Genomic DNA, 19,433 nt, shown 5'->3' on the forward strand with positions numbered 1-19,433 from the left:
ACATCTTCAAGTTTATTTCATTCATCATGACTTGATTGTAATGCATGATGCCTACTTGAGCAAACCTGCTCTATGAATGCAAAGTTGCAACGCTATGCATTTTTGTTTAACAAATGGTTAAACCTGGTTAGGTCATCGTTGTGACTTGGCGTCATACCGTTTATCAAAATAGCTTAGATATTAACAAATGTAATTTTCCTTTAAGCAAAACTAACTCCACCTGCATGGACCAACTTCTGCTTTTTTAGCTGCAAATTGCTGTTGGAGTAGACTGTGACCTATGCTCCCGTTTTGGTAAAACAGGCAGACCTTGTTCTGTCTGTGATTGTTTTTTCAGTCATACAAGCCAACGTAAAATGTAACATTTCATTTAAACTAAACTAAACTACCAGCCTGACCTGTTTGAGTCACTGTAACTGTAGAGATCTACACTGCACCCTACTGGTGACTTGTGTGTATGACAAGCGCTCACAAACTTGATTTAGATTTCACTGTTATAAAACCCTGTTTAAATGGGTTGCCTTGTATTTTTGGCCTATTTTGTAAAAAAAAAAAATGTATTATGATTAATTCATTGTGCATTAACAAATGCATAAGGCTAAATCTTAATGGACAAATAATTCTAGAATTTGATAATGTACTACAATAAATATGTAAAAAAGCAATAAATATGTAAGATTCAACACTATTTCTAGGTCACTAATCAAATAATTAATTAATGACACTGATTATGCACAAGATACTCTTTAAACGTGATCAAATTTATGATTAGATTTTATAAAACCCTTTTACATATCTTCACTGTCACTACATCAACAATTAGAAAAGGCTAAATCTTACAAATAATTAGCCTAGATATTTAACATTCTGCACTACACTCTTAAAAATAAAGATCCAAAAGGGTGTTTTTGCAGTGATGCCGTAGAAGAACCATTTTTGGTTACCCAAAGAACCTTTCAGTGAACATAGAACTATTACAAGGACATTTTAAAAATCTAAAGAACGTTTTTTGACTATAAAGAACCTTGTAGCATTTGAAAGGTTCCATGGATGTTCAAGGTTCTTTTTTTTGCCAATAAAGAACCTTTATTTGTAAGAATGTATTTGATGTACTAATCAAAAAAGCAATTTTGTGACTGACCATGCAACTTTTCAAACAAACAAATGTATTTATTTTTGTTTGATCATGTATTTATTTAGGTTGTATAAATATTTGATTTTTTACAATATTTTAATTTATTGTTATTATAATTTATTTTACACAATTGTAATTATTTTACAAATATTTTTATTTTAATTATGTGTTTAAAACTTGATTTCTTATTTATTATTTTTTACTTTATTATTAGATTTATTTTACACAATTTTTTTAATCATTTGATATTTTTAACATTTTAATTATGAATTTAAAACTTGTTTTCTTATCTGTTTTGTATTATTTTTATGTAATAACTTTAATGTTTTTTTTATAAATTCTTTCTGACATGTGAATCACTTTGAGGCTTTTGAAAAGGAGCTACAGCACAAATAAAAAAAAATACTAATGATATTATGAACAAACACCGAAATAAGAGACGGAAATGAGCGTTACAAAAAATCATTCCAAATAATGTCCGTGCTTCAGAATGCGGCTGCATGGGAGGAAGCATGAATCACATGCGTGCTTAGACAGTCTGATCCCGAGTAAACATCATCTTCTGTTGTTGCCATTATTATTAATCTCACAAGCTTCCATTTCGAATTCAGCAAGCTGTCGAGCGCCTCCTGGTAACGGTTGCTATGGTGACTAACTACGTCACGCATGACTTCGGTTACCATGGTCCTTGTGACGTGAGGGACCGTGTAAAACGGTGTAGGAAACCCCGGATAGCGGTCACCATGGATACTGGCGGGGGGGAGGGGTGGAGTTTAGAGGAAGCGGAAGTGTCAGCGCAAGCGGAAGTGGTACTGCCCTGAATACCCCGAGCAGCGAAACGGAGGACAGCTTGATACTCCCATCGTTAACAGACACAAATCAGGACTCGAAATATATTTAAATGTGAGTTACATTGCCCGTTAAGGCCGCTCGTGTGATATTATGAATGTTAGCGATGCATTTTGCTGTATTGTTGCTCATGTAAGCCCCCCTCATCATTGTCAATGGCGGAAGGTGTCTATTGTGGTTTGGGGCTGGGTGCAAGGACTTAGGCCGAGGCGGGCGATGAATAACGATTATTGCCGATTTATTTCCGATTACGTCCGATTTATATTAGAAGCCGCGGATTCCAGACTTTCGTTATGTAAGCGCTCAATCAAAGTAGCGTAGCGCGGAACAGCCCTCATCCGAACGGGAGCAATGGCCAGCGGCTCCCGCGTCTATTCAACGCCCGGCCGTCGTGCAAGCTAACCGGCTAACCAGTTATTAGTGTAATACACCAGAGGACTAACAAGCGTGCTTGTGAATTGCGGTTAGTGACGGTTAAATTTCATTTGGCGCGAATAATCGCCGCGTCCGATTAAATTCCACAAGGGAATGTGAGTGAGAGGGCGTTGCATTGGAGGCTAACGCTGTTAGCTCGACCGAAGAGCCTCGAATATGCTGCAGTGCAGTATTAGCGAGGCTAGGCGCTTGAAACGGCTCGCATTTATAGTTTTACTATTTCTAAATGCGCCTAATGTGATTTATTGATATAAAACAGTGGGTTGGGATCGTTTAAAATCGGGAAACAATGGCCTCAAAGGATGGCGGACTTGTCGTCAGGACGCGTCGTGAGGGCCTATGTAAATAAATCTAGTTCGACACCAGCTTATGTCATCCACTAACCGTTTAAAACACGCATTTTAACCAGTACTCCAGCCCTCCTCGGTCACGTTAGGCAACCGATTACCAAACTCACACGTGTGTGTTGGTCCTCAGGAGCTGGACGGGCTGTGTTTGCTCGCCTGACACCGTTACCTGTGGTTCGGTTCAGGCGGAGACATCAACGCCCTGGGCGTTGGCACTTACACACGTATTGATAGCTGACAGGGTTGAAATTCCCACTGTGGCCTGCTAGAATCCCGATTCCATGTCGGATTCCATGACCTTGCACGAAGGTAGACGGACAATTGGATAAATGCAATATTAAGCAGCAGCCAGAGACATAGGCTTGTATGTGATATAGAATAGGTGATCTAGTGGGCTTGGTTTAGACTTTGACCGGTTATAATGGGCAGAGGTGGATAAGCCATTGTGTGTTTTAGAAATAATGATTTTGACCTACTTTTTAATTAGGTTGTATATTTCAGAAATCCTGAAACCACTGCATCAGTGCAGTAGGAGCTAAAAACGACCTGATTATTTGTCATTTGGTGCAGAAAACAATTGTAAGACACTGAAATGAAAGTGATCATATATTTGTTATTGAACCAAGACTAGTCTTATAGGTTAACCACTGCTTATACCATTAACTATGGGTAAACCTGGTTTATTGTACATAAAAACAAAAGCATTATATGGCAAAATAAAACTGTATTTCTGTATACAAAGTATTTGTTTCTCAGAAATTAGAATATATTTTTATTGGAAAAAAAAAATCCTAATCATTTAGGTTAAGCACTATTTATACAATTATCTATGGATAAACCTGTTTTTTTCATGTATAAATGCATTATAAAGCATTATATGACTGAATAAACTCCCCTGACTTTGTGTTTACATGTTTTTCAAAAATTGTAAATTAGGATCTGTGTTGATGCACTTTCTTATGCTGGAACTTTTTTTATATTTGATAAATAAAAAAAACTGCATTATACCAAGGTTGGTGAATTTTAGTCATAGCCAAAAGATGAATGGTCAGTAGAAATTAACTGAATTCAGGGAAAGAAAAAGGTAACACCTAAACACTGCATTATTTTTGTATCATTGTGGAGTTTGAAGTAATTTTGCTTGCTTGAAGACTAGCATGCATAGCATGTTTTAGTGTTCAAAACTGCCAGTTTTCAAAGCCGACTAGTCAACTAATCAGTCTTAAGGAAGTTCTGTTTAACTAGGCTGGTTGCAAGTAATCCTCTTGTATCATCATTATCATCAGTGAGTGTTATAACCTCAAATGGGACTTCACTTTCATTCTGATATGATGATTCAGTGATGACTGCATTGAGACAAAGTCTGAGACGGTCACTGAATGACTGCCACTTCATAGCTGTGCCTTTGCATTGGTCCTCTTACATAATCATTCATGGGTAGCCGTCAGTATGACTTAAATCTTTGTAAGTCCCAAATTTAATAATAGTATCTGGTGCAGGTCAGAATAGGCACCAACTTGAAAGTTGACCTCTTTACAACAAAAGGAGGTCAGCCAAGCTCACTAAGCGACATCAAACTTGACTTGATTTTATTTTATGTGCATACAGGCTATAGGAAATGGAAAATTAACTCACCAGCATGCGTTTTGTTATCTAACCGTACCTTTTCCCCCTTGCTTTTGTAGTTGCATCATGGACAAGAGCGACCTAGTGCAGAAGGCAAAGCTCGCTGAGCAGGCTGAGCGCTATGATGATATGGCTTCTTCCATGAAGGCCGTCACGGAGGGCGGCGTTGAGCTTTCCAACGAAGAGCGCAACCTGCTCTCCGTGGCTTACAAGAACGTGGTGGGCGCCCGTCGCTCGTCCTGGCGCGTGATCTCCAGCATCGAGCAGAAAACGGAGGGCAACGAGAAGAAACAGCAGATGGCGCGTGAATACCGTGAGAAGATCGAGGCCGAGCTTCAGGACATCTGCAACGACGTGCTGGTGAGAGACGTGACGTGTGAAGAAAACATTTGACAGTTGAATTGACAGTTCTAGAAGTCACACCTGATTTATTTGCAATTCATTTAGCTTAGATTTGCAGCTTATTAATATTGTTTCCATTCCTATTAATATTATTCCTATTGCTAATGTCTATTATGCAGTATTAGATACTCATGTTTCAAAAATTCTAAATTCCAAGAATTCAAATTCCAAAAATTTGCAATGTATATTTATGCTTATTAGAATACTGCATCGTTTCTCTTGCAATGCATCAAAATCGTTGTGCTTCAGGGGCAAAGCCTCATATGAATGAGTTGCAATCAACCCTTAATGTGTGTGTTCTCACTTAGGATGCTGCCTATGTAGGCAGAAAGGCTGGTCACTTTATGGTTAGAGCAAAAGGAATACATTTTATTCGCAATGTGAAACTGTCCTCTGAAGCATATAATTGATGTCTAAAAATGCACTTTACCTTTAAGAAAAATGTTTTTTGTCTTTTTGATGGTCAGTGCTATTCATTTATGTTAATGTCCAGAGCTTAATGTCAGTATTTCCTCTGTTCTCTCAGGGTCTCCTGGAGAAGTACCTCATTCCCAACGCTAGCCAGGCAGAGAGCAAAGTCTTCTACCTGAAAATGAAAGGAGACTACTTCAGATACCTGTCTGAGGTGGCATCCGGAGAATCAAAGAAAAGTGAGCTCATTTTCTTAAATATTAATTCATCTGTTAAATCTTTTCATTAGGGTGAAGATTGGAAATGATAATGCTGAAGTTTAATTTCCAATCCTAAGAGTGAATAGTTAGATCCTAGGCAAAACATCGAGACATTCATGCTGTGATGCGATGAACGTGAATTTGATTTTGTTTCGTCTCGAATTACAGCCACAGTGGACAACTCTCAGAAGGCTTACCAGGATGCATTCGAGATCAGCAAAAGGGAAATGCAGCCAACACACCCCATCAGGCTGGGGCTAGCACTGAACTTCTCCGTGTTTTACTATGAAATCCTCAACACCCCAGAGCAGGCTTGCAGTTTGGCAAAGACGGTTAGACAATTATCCGTTTGTCTTTTTCTGTTTTGGGTACACGCAATGTACTCTTTCGTCTTTCATGCTATCTTATTTACACAACGTTCAGGGAATATCTTCTAATCTGTATTCTGAAACTAAATGAGTTTATATTGAATACTAGAGTGCATTGCATCCAGTGTACAGCCACACAACAGACCTAACCCTCATTTTTACTTTCATCTTAGGCTTTCGACGAGGCAATTGCTGAGCTGGACACCTTGAACGAGGACTCTTACAAAGACAGCACCCTGATCATGCAGTTACTAAGGGACAACCTCACTGTAAGTGCCAACTTTAGCTTTTATAGTCATAGACAGAGCCCAAAATTTAACACTCATTTAAAATGAACAATGCAAAATTAATATAGACAATACAGATTACTCATAGTTTAAATCAACCTTTAAAAATAATCGTCTTAACCATGAAATCAAAAAATACATAAATACATACATGCATACAAATAAATATGTAATAAATGTTAATTGAAATTTGGTACCGTTTTTTTCACGTACAAGTTGTTTGTTAAATTTATATGAATTTCTTAGCAGGGTGTTCACTTCCACAAATGAAAAGCAAAAAGATTTAATCGCATGCAGTACAGAAAAATATCTTCCTTAGTATAGTTTTGTTTTCCAGTACAAGTAAATCAAGATACATTTACTTAAGATGCAAATTAAAGATATTAGGTTTTATTTTCTGACAATTTCTGCTTAAAATAACAACACATATCAGTCAGTAGGGTATGAAAACTTTTGAATTAAGTTTTCCCCTTTGAATTAAGTAGATTCTTTTGAGCTCATTTGCATAGTTTTGTCTTTTTTGATAGCTCAGCTTAAATTCTCATAAAATAAGACTTGTCACTTAGCTGTCTTCTTGAAAACAAGAAACACTCATAAAGAGCATCACTTTTTTGCAGTTAGATCAGAAGGTACTGAAAAGGGTATTTCCATATTGGAAGCAGAAGTGTGTGACCTGGACCACAAAACCAGTCAATTAATTCATTTAACTTGTTGAAGATTTATACATCATCTGAAAGCTAAATAAATAAGCTTTCCATTGGTGTATGGTTTGCTAGGAGAGGACAATATTTGAAATACTGAGATACAGCTGTTTGGCAAATCTGAGGGTGCAAGAAAATGCAAATATTGAGAAAATCGCCTTTAAAGTTCTTAGCAATGCATATTACTAATCAAAAATTAAGTTTTGATGTATTGAAATGTACAAAATATCTTTTTTTTAACATGCTCTTTACTTAATATCTTAATGATTTTTGGCATAAAATAAAATAATTTTGACCCATACAATGTATTTTTGGCTATTGCTACAAATATACCCATGCTATGGTCCAGGGTCACATATTGAAGCCAAGATTTGTTGGTAGTTGAATTTATCTTAAATCATCTTAAATTTACCTTCATAAACTTGCAGTAACTCCATCTTAGAAGTCAGTATAGCTTTAATACGAATAATGCAAAATTTAGCCAATAATAAATGTGTGGCAAAAAGTAAACTTTGCACCCTTGGCACCTGATCATTGCATCACTTTAACTATTTCCTTTCGTTCTGCAGCTGTGGACATCAGAAAACCAGGGTGATGAGGGGGATGCTGGCGAGGGCGAGAACTAAAGGCGTTGCACTTCACTGTTAAATCCACCTACACTCTTTATCTTACACATATACAGCCCATAATTCCCTGCTCCATCCAGTCCACCTCACCTTTATCCACCTTTCTGTATGACGAGCAGCATGAATTGTACCCGACCTACAAGTTTGTACCCCTGAAGCCACAGGCGGCAGGGTGAAGTTTGGTTTTCCCAAGGCTGACTTGTCTCAAACATGTCTGTTTGTGTATTTTCCCTCAGACGAGGGAAAATGGTTGAACAGTGGAAACGATTTCCAACTTTTTTCCCTAAAATCCCTCCTCTAACATTTTTAAAAGGTATATATGTTCTCTGGTCTAGCAGGATATAATGCATTATAGTGTCCCCTCCACCCATTTTTCCCTTCTGTCTTTTCTCTCCAATAGTGTACTGGCGATTGCTGGTTTTATTCAAAAAGTTATTAAACTGTCCATTAATTTAACAAACACTGTGACGTTTAGTTTTTCCTCCTGGATAACTTGTGTGAAATCTTAATGGAAATCGGAACGTTTCGTTACGAGTAGCAGTACAATTCTGTTGCGATCTCATACAGAAGGGATGAAAACAGGCTGTATTGTGACACTGACTAACATGCATTACTACTATTGCTGTCATGTGCGTCATACACGGCTAGCGACGACAAAAGGGACCCGAGGTTTGCCATTCCATGTCTATTCAGTTTTAAGTTAAGGACATTCCATCAGTATGTGACCGTTTAACGATTACAAACCTTTCGTGAACAAACTGGAGAGTTTCCTAATGTGCTGTCAAGGAGGCAGTCAACATAAAGGTGCTGTTTGACATCAGTAAACGATTTTCCTGGTTTGTTCTGTATTTTTTCCCCCCCCACCTTTTACGTAATATTGCCCGCACTTCCGTTTAATAAAGAATTGTAAACATTTTAGAGGTAAATATAATTTGTTTCAGAACAGTGCTTGCAAAAACACATTGTATTCAACCCTATTACAAACAGAAGTCGATGCTTGATGTTTCCCTTTATGTGTAAATCAGAAGGAGTTGGGGCCTTAGACTGACTTTGAGCTTCGCTACTCTTCATTCCTGCTGAGAGAGGAGTTTCTGTAAGACCTTAGCAGTTCAACTGAGAAATTCTGGATTTAACTTGAATTTTGCTGCAGACCAGTGGAGGCTTTGAAGTCTTGGCCCAAAGTCTGTGAAACACAAGCCGAGATGGGTTATGGCAAATAGTTGAAGGACCTCAAGCATTTCTCTCACTCAGTGTCACAATACCTTGTCACATCACCATAACATTCCACTTAGGTGTAGAACTCATCTGTCTCGAGCTGAAGACGACGTTCATGCACTGAAGATGAAATCTCTCTCTCTCTCTCTCTCCCCTTAGCTGAACAAATGGCAGTTATTCTACGCTTGATTACAAAAAATACAGTAGTGAATGTGGAGCCGAGCCTGTCTGTATATCTGGTATCTCCAATTGCTTTGTTTTTACTGACCAGTATTCTGCCTAAAGTTAGCTTCTGTGACGGTTTCATTGCTTAGCGCGCACGTGGTTGTGAAAATTTAGACTAGCTTAAGGAAAAAAAAAAAAAATCTACAAAATGACAAAAAAAATATACAACCTGGTTATTGACGTAATACTAGATTTGTGTATGTCTTTTAAAACAGTTCTAGTTTCACCTTACATGTTATAATCAGGAAAGTGTAAAAGACAATTTAAAGTGAAATAAAAGTTTTATCAGTTCCAAATGGCGCTGTATTGTTTTTCGTAGTGGTGTACATTTAATTCAGAATACATAAGCAACACGTTCTCTAGGTCTTCTCACTTTAATGGCACGTACATTTTTTGACTCTTTAAATAAGCTTAAAAGCTGTTCCAGGTTTTAAGAGTAGAATAGTTAGCACCAAATTTGCTTAAAATTTACTCATCCTCAGGCCATTCAAGTTGTAGATGAGTTTGTTTCTACATCAGAACAGATTTGGGGAAATTTAGCATTGCATTGCTTGCTCACCAGTGGATCCTCTGCAGTGAATGGTTGCCATCAGAATGAGAGTCCAAACAGCTGATGAAAACAATAATCCACAACCTTTAGACAAAACAGTCTGCGATAAAAACACTTTGCAGATTTGTTGGAACTTCAAACTATTGCATCTGGCTAAAATGTGCTAAATCCACCTTAATGATGGATTTGTTTTTATACAAACACAGCTTTTCTCTTCTCCAGATGTTAATGATGAACTCAAGTGGTGTAGATCACACTAGTCAACATTTGAAGTGGATCCAAACCTTTCATCAAAGTTGTCCTTAATCCTAAAACAATACCCGTTCTTGTCTTAGGACAACTTTGATTAACTTTTTTGATCCTCTTCAAATGTTGACTACTATATTGTGATGTTTTTATCAGCTGTTTGGACTCTCATTCTGACGGTACCCATTCACGTCCGTTAGTGAGCAAGTGATATAATGCTACATTCCTCAGATTCTGTTCTGATAAAGAAACAAACTTACATCTTAGCCTGAGGGTGAGATCAATTTAAGCATATTTTCATTTTTGGTTGAACTATTTCTAAAGTTCAGTCATCAGTGACATGCTGTTGGTTAGTCCATATAAGGTTTATTTTGTACAAATAAACAAAAACCATAAACAGCAACACATTTGAAGCTGACTACTTATTGAAAGTACTTGTTTGCAAATTTAGTTTTTTTACAAACTGAGGAACAATTTGAAATTTTCTGGTAATTGGTAGCATGCATTTTGATCAATTTTATTATTTTTTTTTTGTTTTTTTGCTTTCATTATGTAATCCTGCCTGTATGCATAGCATTTTCTGTTTTATGTCTTTTTAGTTTCGCTAATGAGCATAGCATTACATCTGCAAGTTTACAGGATGAAAAAATACAATATTCCTGAACATTCTCCTTTATTATCATATGCATAACAGCACATTAATTTCTTTAAATAACAGACCCGTTTACATTGTCTTGATGCAAAATGGCATATGAAACATCAATAAATACAGGTGTCAAGTCTTTACAAATGAATATAAACATTAATTGGTTTTGACAGTAAATAACCCAAAAAATTACAGCAAAAAAGGTAAGCACAAAAAAAAAAAAAATAGAAAATGCAGCCCTAATACTATCTGCCTTTTGAGTTGTAAACCTAAAGTGAAGTAGGAATTAAAATTTAGTCTGGAAAAAAAAGCCATTCAGTTATGTGTGCAATGAAAAAGACACATTAAAATCACATTCAGTTAATGACAAATGTATTTACCAGAACAAGTTTGATCTCAGACACAGATGGACTTTCAGAAAGAAATTTGATTGCCTTATTAATGACAATAATACACCCGGTCAGATGTGCCTACATGAACATATACACTCAAATTATTTCCTAATTTTAAAATAGCACTATGCAGTGCATATCTAAAGTCTGTAGCAAATTTGCGGAGGCAAATCAACTCGAGGCACTTGGGGAAAGTTTCCAATCACAGTTATTTGATCTTCTGTACTTCCTGCAGTAGTTTCTGTGCCGCCATGTTGTTCGGCTCGATTTTGAGCACACTGTTGAGATCTTCAATACTAGATTTCTTGTTCTAATACAAAAAAAAAAAAGTATTACAATTTACATAAAAACCCAAATTTAACTCAGGCAGTTAGGGGTGTGTGATATTGACAAAAAACAATATCTCAATATTTTCTGGGACTTTATTGATAATGAGAATTAGATGATATTTTGCATGTGTTATTGTGCTGGTATCTTAGACTACAGACATGGACAGCTGACTTTTTTTTTTTTTTTGCAAGTGTGCATTAATCAAATTCTTACATTTGGGCTGTTACCAAGCAAATGAAATAAAACTGACATAAAATTCATCTTTGCAGTACAAAGGAAACGCTAAAGTGGCATTTATATGTATTTACACACTGTTTAATGCAGGTCAAAAATGCATTTACCTGCAGTAATGTTTTGATATTTTTAAACATAAAACTTGAATACTGATATTTGAAATTATTTAAAGTCCCCCTGTAGTGAAAAATCTATATTTTTATGTTGTTTATTTGTCTATGAGTATTTTCTCCTTAAAACTGTAGATTCCCAAAGGCTGTCCCAGAAATGTGGTTTGAAACAGCCCTTTTTTTGCTACGTCACAAAATAAGTAACCAATCACATCAAAGGATATACTCCTATCATTAGCATGCAAAATATACCAGTAAGATTATCAGCACAAAACCAAATTTTAAACAGAGCATTTTATAGAGCACTAAATAGAGCATAACCACTAACTTGAAAAATATCCCGCGGCAACAGTGTAAAAGTAGCCCGGAGTCAGACGCACCTCTCCTGCTCACGGGCGCGAACTGGAATCACAAATTGCTGCATTCGAGCCTTCAAGGCATTTTGAGGGCACAACATCGTCACGTAAGTAACTTTAACAAATGTTACAGTGCCCACTGTAGTTCTCCGCTAGTAAAAACATAGTTTTATCAGTCATTATCAGTGTTTCGCCATTATATCGCTTTTACTACAGTTCAGTTTATGGATCACGGGGCTCTGGCTGGTGTGACTGCATGGGGGCGTGGCTAATTTGCATATTCATAGATCCGAGTATAGTAAATGAGGCAAGGGGTAGATTACATTCAAGCTGTTTTAAGGCATGAGAAAATTATTTTCACAAGAAAAAAACATTTAAATACTTCATTTTGATGATCAAAGATCAGTTTTAAGGAATACAAATTTTGACTACAGGGGGACTTTAAATTAAAAAAAAAAATACTTTAAATGTGGAAAGTAGGTGGCAAGTGAATCAGCACTCTTTGTGTGATATTAATAACTATATGAACTGGAATAAATCTATACATTTTCTGTTGCCATGTCTTGAAATTGTGATCATTCTAAATGGCTGTTAATGTGTACGCACACTATACTTGATAATGTCAAATTAAACTTTGTTAAAACAACAATTACGATATTATCGCAGATAAAATATATCGCACACCCCTACAGGCAGTTCAGAATTAAACCTACCTTGAGTTCCTTGTTTGCCTGTGCACGTCTGTAAAAAGCCTTAATGTTGGCAGAATCCATTCGAAGAGCCTCATCGCAGTCGCTAATAGCTTCTTTGTACATCTTTAATGACAGGTAGCAGAGAGCCCTACAAACAGTATTGATTTACACGTTATCAAACCTGTCGTCCATGACTTTTCCAGGTGTCTATCACTTTTTAAATGAATTTTCCATGACCATGGGAACTCCAATATTTGGCAGCATAATTACTAGTATCATTTCTTACCGGTTAGTGTAGGTTGTGACTTCTGTGGGATCCTGACTGATGGACTGTGTGTACTTCTCTAAAGCTTTCTTGTGTTCGCCCTTCTTCACAAACGCATTGCCTTCTTCCTTTAAAGCCTTGGCCTTTTTAACAGCTTCAGGTCCTGGTGCTTAGAATAGAATTGAATTGAAAAATCAAGCGTTTAAGTTAAATATGATGCCCTCGATTAGTATGGCACAGGTAAATACCTTTTTTCTTGTTGTCAATCACGCTGTTTTGTTTTGGGCTGGAGGCCGAGCTGGCAGCTTGCGCCAGGCTTTCTTTCACAGACATGGGGACGGTGGGAATCGGAGGCAGTTTCTCTCTCCAAGACGGTCCGTCGATGTCTGTCAAAGCCTTGGTCATTCTAAAGAAAAGGAGCATCTTTCTCACAAATTTACATTTTATGCTTTTGATTTGTATTATATTACCTCATTATAGAGCTGATCAGTGCATTCTCTATGACCATGCAAATAATTCTGGATTCTGTTCATGCATTTTTACCTGTTGACACCGTCGTGAGCAGCCGGTATGTTCCAGTCTATCTGTAACACAGTTTTGTAGTCCACATACGCCTGTCTGTATCTCTCCAAGGCTTCGTAAGCTGACGCACGGCGAAGCAGAGCTTTAAATCCAAATGGGACCAATTCAAGAGACCTGAAATGTGAATATTAAAATGATTAATGTAACATAATCACTTGAAACATTTTTGTGCATGCTGTTTGTTGCACTTACGTTGTACAGTCTTTAATGCATTCATTGCAGTTTCCATCTTTCAGGTAACTGGCGGCCCTGTTGGAGTACAAAATACCCAGATCTTCCTTGTTCTTCTGACCTGCGAACAGAAGAGTTACAGATATTTGGATGTGGCTTTACTTACATTAGTGTCGCTGCTTCCTTTACATCTATTATAGTCTGAGGAACCATTTTGAAAATAGTTGCTCTGTAACTTCTTATCTTCCTGTTTGGTTTGAAAGTACCATAATTTTACCATCAGATTCTATCACGGTTCTCTCAGATAATAATATTTGTATTCATGAAGGCCCCATTTGTGTTATAAAAATTACTAATATAAATATACATAAAAATGCATTCTAAAAAAATGTCTATTATGTAATATGACATTTTGCTACTTGCAACAGTGCTTTAAAAAATGTTTTTTACGGTTTTAGCTTTATTAATGTTAACCTCTGTAAAATGTTCACGTATTTTTCTATTTTCATATTAATATTACCAAGAATTTAATATGTGGTAATAATTATACTTAGCTAAACAATCAGAATATGTGAAAATATTACTTGGAAAATATTTTCAGTTATATAATACGACATTTTTGCTACTCACTACAGTGCTGTACTATTAAATGTATAATTTCAAAAAAAATATCTTTAATTTAACCACTAAAATTGTATGTATTTTTCTATTTGATCATTAATATCACTATGAATTTAACATGTGGTAGTTACATAGCTAAGCAATCAGAATTTGTGAAAATTAAATAATTATTTAATATGACATTTTTGCTACTCACTACAGTGTGGTACTATAAAATGTATAAATTTAAAAAAAATATATATATTTTTATTTTTTTAAAAAAAGTTTTATCTTTAATAATACTCACCACTGTAAAATTTTCATGTATTTTTCTATTTTATTATTAATATTACAAAGAATTGAATTTATGGTAGTTACATAGCTAAGCAATCCGAATATGTGAAAATATTATTTGGAAAATATTTACATAATATGATATTATTGCTACTCACTACAGTGCTGTAATATTAAATATATAATATATATTATGTTTTATCTTTATTAACATAATCCACTGTAAACGTGTCATGCATTTTTCCATTTTATTATTAATATTGTTGTTAATTTAATGTGTGGTAGTTATATACTGTAGCTAAGCAATCAGAATGTGTAAAATAACATTTGGTAAATATTTTCTATTATGTAATATGACTTTTTCTACTCACTACAGTGCAGTAATATTAGATTATTATTTATTTAAGTATATGCATGTATGTTTTTTATTATTTTTTTTACATTTTGAATGTTTTTCCTCTGAACTTCTCTGACCCCTCAGTACTCATTAAGGGGTCCTTATCATTTTAATAACCATACTAAAAAAACTTATGTTATCTTTAAAAAGGAAAAATAATGACATGGCGTTGCAAGAAATAAGAATAACATGGAATATTTAGTCTAAGTGTAAGAATACCATGGTTCATGTACAAAAGCATGGTAATTAGCTAAGCGGTAACACTGTAACGATGGTGATATTTGTAATATGACTGCATTTGACTGCCCTTACCAGACTTCTCCAGCAGCTGGATGGACTGGCTGTAGAGGTTCACAGCTTCTCCATACTGACCGGCTCTGAAACAATCGTTACCGGCTTGTTTGAGCTCCGTCCACGACTGTGAGCGCCGCTTCTGAGGCATGATGATACTGAAACGATCAAAGGCAGTGTGAACCTTAAGTGCTCTTAACTTAGTTTAGCAATGTTACATTAGCAATGTTAGACCAGTATTACGCACTGCCGGTAAAATTGTTGTGATATGTATAAACTTACAACAAAACAAAGTTACCGCGGTAGAATCGCCGTTTGAAGTTGAAAAACCGGAAAGTAAACGTTGAAGGAAGGGCTTTGGTGATCGCTCGGCTCCGCTTGGTTAAAGTTACCAGTTATTGTATTTAAAAAAACAGCACGTGAACTACATGAGTCAACTAGTCAGTCCTCGTTCTAGAACACGCTAGAAGATCCACTTCTCCTCCTACTACACACGCGCCGGGACGATCACCACGTTTTACCGGCTGAGGCTTTACAGAAACGGGCGGTGTTGAATTTCAGTTTCAGTTCTCCGGACTGAAGCGGCTGTTGATCTCCGCTGCTGCTATTTGAAGATCAGGATGGGTGATTGTAACTCAATCCAGTGTTGCCAGATCCAGCGAGAAAAGCAGGCAAACTGGACTTTCAAAAACAACGAAAAGTCACGTGTAATTTAGAGGGATATGGCAACATCAACCCAGTCCCAAACGACTGAGTTTCCCTCTATATGGCAAAGCCAAGCCGTTGGTTGCCAGATGTTCCTGAAACCCGAAGCATTTATTATTCTAAAACGCATCAGTAGTCTTTAAAGATATCATTTTTCTTTTTTAATAATATGAAATAAAATAATTTGTACTAAAAATGCAAGACCATTTAAAATAAAAAATACCATATACACTGCCAGTCAAAAGTTTTTGAACGGTAACATTTTAAATGTTTTTTTAGAGAATTCACTTCTGCTGACAAAGCCAAAATACAACAAAATCAGTAATATTGTGAAATATTTTTACTATTTAAAATAACTGCTTTCTATTTTAATATATTTTAAAATGTAATTTATTCCTGTAATCAAAGCTGAATTTTCAGCATCATTAGTCCAGTCTTTAGTGTCACATGATCCTTCAGAAATCATTCTAATATGCTGATCTCCTGTTCAATTTTTTTTTTTAACTATTATTATCAATATTTAAAACAATTAAGTACATTTCTTTCAGGATTCTTTAATGAATAGAAAGATCCAAAGATCAGCATTTATCTGAAATAAAAAAGCTTTTGTAACATTAAACACTATACCATTCAAAAACTTGGAGTCAGTATCATTTTGGGGGGGAAAGAAATTATAGAAATTAATACTTTTATTTAGCAAACATGCTTTAAATTGATCAAAAGTGATATATTAGTGAATATTAGAATGATTTCTGAAAGATCATGTGACACTGATGCTAAAAATTCAGCTTTGAAAATACAGGAATAAATTACATTTTAAAATATATTAAAATATAAATCAGTTATTTTAAATAGTAAAATATTTCAAAATTTTACTGTCTTACTGTAATTTGGATCAAATAAGTGCAGGCTTACATATTAATGATTAAACCACTGTAATTTTCTTTTTTTTTAATAATAATAATAAAAGTGCAATGTAGTTATATAACTAAGCAGTGTGAGATGTTTTATAGAAAGCAAATGTAATTAATGCTTATATTCAGTAAAAACATTATGTTGATTTTATAAGACAAAAAAATGTCGTGTCATTGCAATACCATCCCTTGTTGGTCGGATTTGGCCCCCGCGTATTTGTCCTTCGCCAGTTTCCGTAGTTCGGCCCCACATAAACGCCTTCCTGTCTAAGTAACCGGACGTGCGCGCTGAAGGTCGTGAATTAAACGGTAAATATCGAGCTTGCTGTACGTTTATAACAAAACTTCTTTGGTGAAATCTGTATAGATTACAGTAATATCATCCTGTTGTCTTTTTAGTAACGCTAAATAAGTATTTTCATTTAATTTAACGTTAGCTAAACGTGCTTCGTTTTTGAAGTACGTCTTGCCGTTGGTCGTCATTGCTAGCTAGTGCTAGCTAGACAGATTTTTCTGTAGCTCGAAAGATCCTAACCTGCTAATATGAATCTGAAATGTCATATTTAAAACAACACAAAGCTCGTCTTTGGGTTTTGCGTCTTTGTACGTGCTTTATCACGTCTAGAGAAATAACATGCAAATTGCACATTAGCTAAACCGCTAAAATCTAGACCTGAACTAAACTGCACATATGTGTATAAAACGCCCATATTAGTATATCTGAATAATGTAATCGTGGCTTTTTGTATGGTTTTTTTTGAAAGTCAGACATCCATTTGTGGTGGTCAGAATGGCACGTAGCAGTGCTGAAAGGTTGTCATTTTACCATCAGTGCATGAGGTTTCTTTTATTAATGTTTATTATTGTGTTCTCTTTCTAGAAGTCAACAATGTCACTTCCAAAGCCAGCAATGAGGGGCCTCCTGGGCAAGCGTTTGAGGTTCCATTTGCCCATCGCATTCGGTCTTGCCCTAGTGGCAGCAGCCACCTTCAAGGTCAGTAGTATTACGTTAATAAATCAAATTATGCTATTTTTTAAATATTTATATGCACTATTAGACCTGTGTGGTCTTCAGTGCCGTTCAAAATTGCATTTGGTACTTAATCGCCTGTTTAGGTCAAAATGTTTCTCTAAATACATTTTTAAAAGAATCTATAAATTCAGACTTTGTCAACAAAGAGCATTTTTTTTTTGTCATGATGTAACTTTAATAGGTATTTCATTAGATGATTTTTAATTTGTAGCCTTGGGTTTTTGGTTGCATTGCATTTTGGTTGGTTTAATTTTTTTCGTTACATTTTTTAAAAATGTTTTTCCAAGCTACAATGGAGAGATTTCTTGAATCTGACATAGTTTTTGCATCTTTCTTCAGTTCACAGTAACAGAGCCCAGGAAACAGGCCTATGCTGACTTCTACAAACGTTACGATTCAATGAAGGAGTTCAATGCCATGAGGGAAGCCGGTGTTTTTGAAAGTGTCAGACCCGCTGGAAAATAAACCACTGTCTTGTGAGTGGCACTTCAAATGCATATGCTGTTATTATTTGTAATAATTTTCATGCATCACTTTGGAGCTCGAAATCAATCACCATTTCAGTACACATAATAATAGTAAATATTAACTGGCCAAAAACAAGCTTTGTTTGGTCCAGAAATGCAAGGTATGTTAATACAGTGTTTGTCCAGAAAAATTAGAGTTTTGTCCCTGACTATAATTTTAAAAATTCCATTAACACCTGATTTTATTTATTCACTTATTTTGTTATGCACTGGTCAATTTTGGGCTGTTTGGGTTCTATTGCATGCTTCTTTTTTTTTTTTGAAGACTAGTGTATATTTATATTTATATTTATATTTATATTTATATTTATATTTATATTTATTTATTTATTTATTTTAAATGTGTTTTCTAGTACACTAGTCTTAAAAAAAAAGCATGCAATAGAACCCAAACAGCCCAAAATTGACCAGTGCATAACAAAATAAGTGAATAAATAAAATCAGGTATTAATGGAATATATATATATATATATATATATATATATATATATATATATATATATATATATATGAGAGAGAGAGAGAGAGAGAGAGAGAGATATATAGATATATACATTTTAAGTGTCAGTGTCCAAATCTCCACTTCAGCAGCGCTTATACCGAACTTTAAAGTTTTATTCAGATTTGTATTTTCATGGGTTTTACAAACTCGTTTGTTCATAATATATTGTCTCATTCGCCAGATTTGTAACATTTTATTCTTAAGAATTGTTTTCTGTTTGACTTGTTTTCCATTTGATCACTCAGTAAAAACCTTTTACTCATCTGTCAACGAATTAAATTTGACTTTGCCCAAAATTCAAATTTCTATTTTGGAAATGCATGCAAATTAGTGTATACATACTTATAAAATGCATTATTTCCTTGTTTAAACATAACTTGTTGTCTTAATGTACAGTAATTAATCAACTGGTGAAAGTATGGTGATTTGTTAGTTTTTTTTATTGTCTTTTATTGTATTTCCCTGTGGTGTCATTTTGACTTTCACTTTCTTCTGTCTTTACAGGTTATTCTCCCCCTGCATTCCTGCTCTACAACCGAATCTTTATAAGATGATCAGATGTGAACATTGATGTCTGATGTTCTTATTAATGTACAAATAAACTATTGACAACATTGTGCTGTGGTGACTTATTGATTCTTGTTCATGAAAATAAATGTTGAAACTTGGCATATCTTGTCAACATTTTTCTCCTATGTTGTTTTAACAA

The 19,433-nt window shown here is 35.2% G+C and overlaps 3 protein-coding genes across 5 annotated transcripts; 2 read left to right on the forward strand and 1 right to left on the reverse strand.

Moving 5' to 3' along the window:
• Positions 1-1,881: 1,881 nt before the first annotated feature.
• ywhaba (tyrosine 3-monooxygenase/tryptophan 5-monooxygenase activation protein, beta polypeptide a) lies at positions 1,882-9,198 on the forward strand. The gene is made up of 6 exons (XM_051112176.1): positions 1,882-2,038; positions 4,452-4,752; positions 5,321-5,444; positions 5,634-5,797; positions 6,007-6,102; positions 7,391-9,198. The coding sequence occupies exons 2-6, from the start codon at positions 4,459-4,461 to the stop codon at positions 7,445-7,447; spliced, it is 735 nt and encodes a 244-aa protein (XP_050968133.1). The 5' UTR covers positions 1,882-2,038; positions 4,452-4,458; the 3' UTR covers positions 7,448-9,198.
• A 1,141-nt stretch (positions 9,199-10,339) lies between these two features.
• tomm34 (translocase of outer mitochondrial membrane 34) lies at positions 10,340-15,693 on the reverse strand. Of its 2 annotated transcripts, none has more exons than XM_051112175.1 (8): positions 15,342-15,693; positions 15,065-15,201; positions 13,483-13,582; positions 13,252-13,404; positions 12,957-13,114; positions 12,730-12,877; positions 12,465-12,591; positions 10,340-11,031 (listed from the first exon to the last, which is right to left on the reverse strand). In XM_051112175.1, exons 2-8 carry the CDS (start codon positions 15,192-15,194, stop codon positions 10,930-10,932), a joined length of 918 nt encoding a protein of 305 aa, XP_050968132.1. In that variant the 5' UTR covers positions 15,195-15,201; positions 15,342-15,693; the 3' UTR covers positions 10,340-10,929. The 2 variants fall into 2 exon arrangements, with proteins under 2 accessions (XP_050968132.1, XP_050968131.1); XM_051112174.1 differs by having other exon boundaries at positions 15,326-15,691.
• A 1,179-nt stretch (positions 15,694-16,872) lies between these two features.
• Positions 16,873-19,393, forward strand: LOC127166304 (cytochrome c oxidase subunit 6C-1). 2 transcript variants are annotated; one of them, XM_051111460.1, is made up of 4 exons: positions 16,873-16,971; positions 17,543-17,656; positions 18,035-18,171; positions 19,229-19,393. In XM_051111460.1, the coding sequence occupies exons 2-3, from the start codon at positions 17,552-17,554 to the stop codon at positions 18,158-18,160; spliced, it is 231 nt and encodes a 76-aa protein (XP_050967417.1). In that variant the 5' UTR covers positions 16,873-16,971; positions 17,543-17,551; the 3' UTR covers positions 18,161-18,171; positions 19,229-19,393. The 2 variants fall into 2 exon arrangements, with proteins under 2 accessions (XP_050967417.1, XP_050967418.1); XM_051111461.1 differs by having other exon boundaries at positions 16,911-16,989.
• The last annotated feature ends 40 nt before the right edge of the window (positions 19,394-19,433 follow it).

The sequence above is a fragment of the Labeo rohita genome, chromosome 6 (genome assembly GCF_022985175.1).
Source record: "Labeo rohita strain BAU-BD-2019 chromosome 6, IGBB_LRoh.1.0, whole genome shotgun sequence".
Lineage (NCBI taxonomy): Eukaryota > Metazoa > Chordata > Actinopteri > Cypriniformes > Cyprinidae > Labeo > Labeo rohita.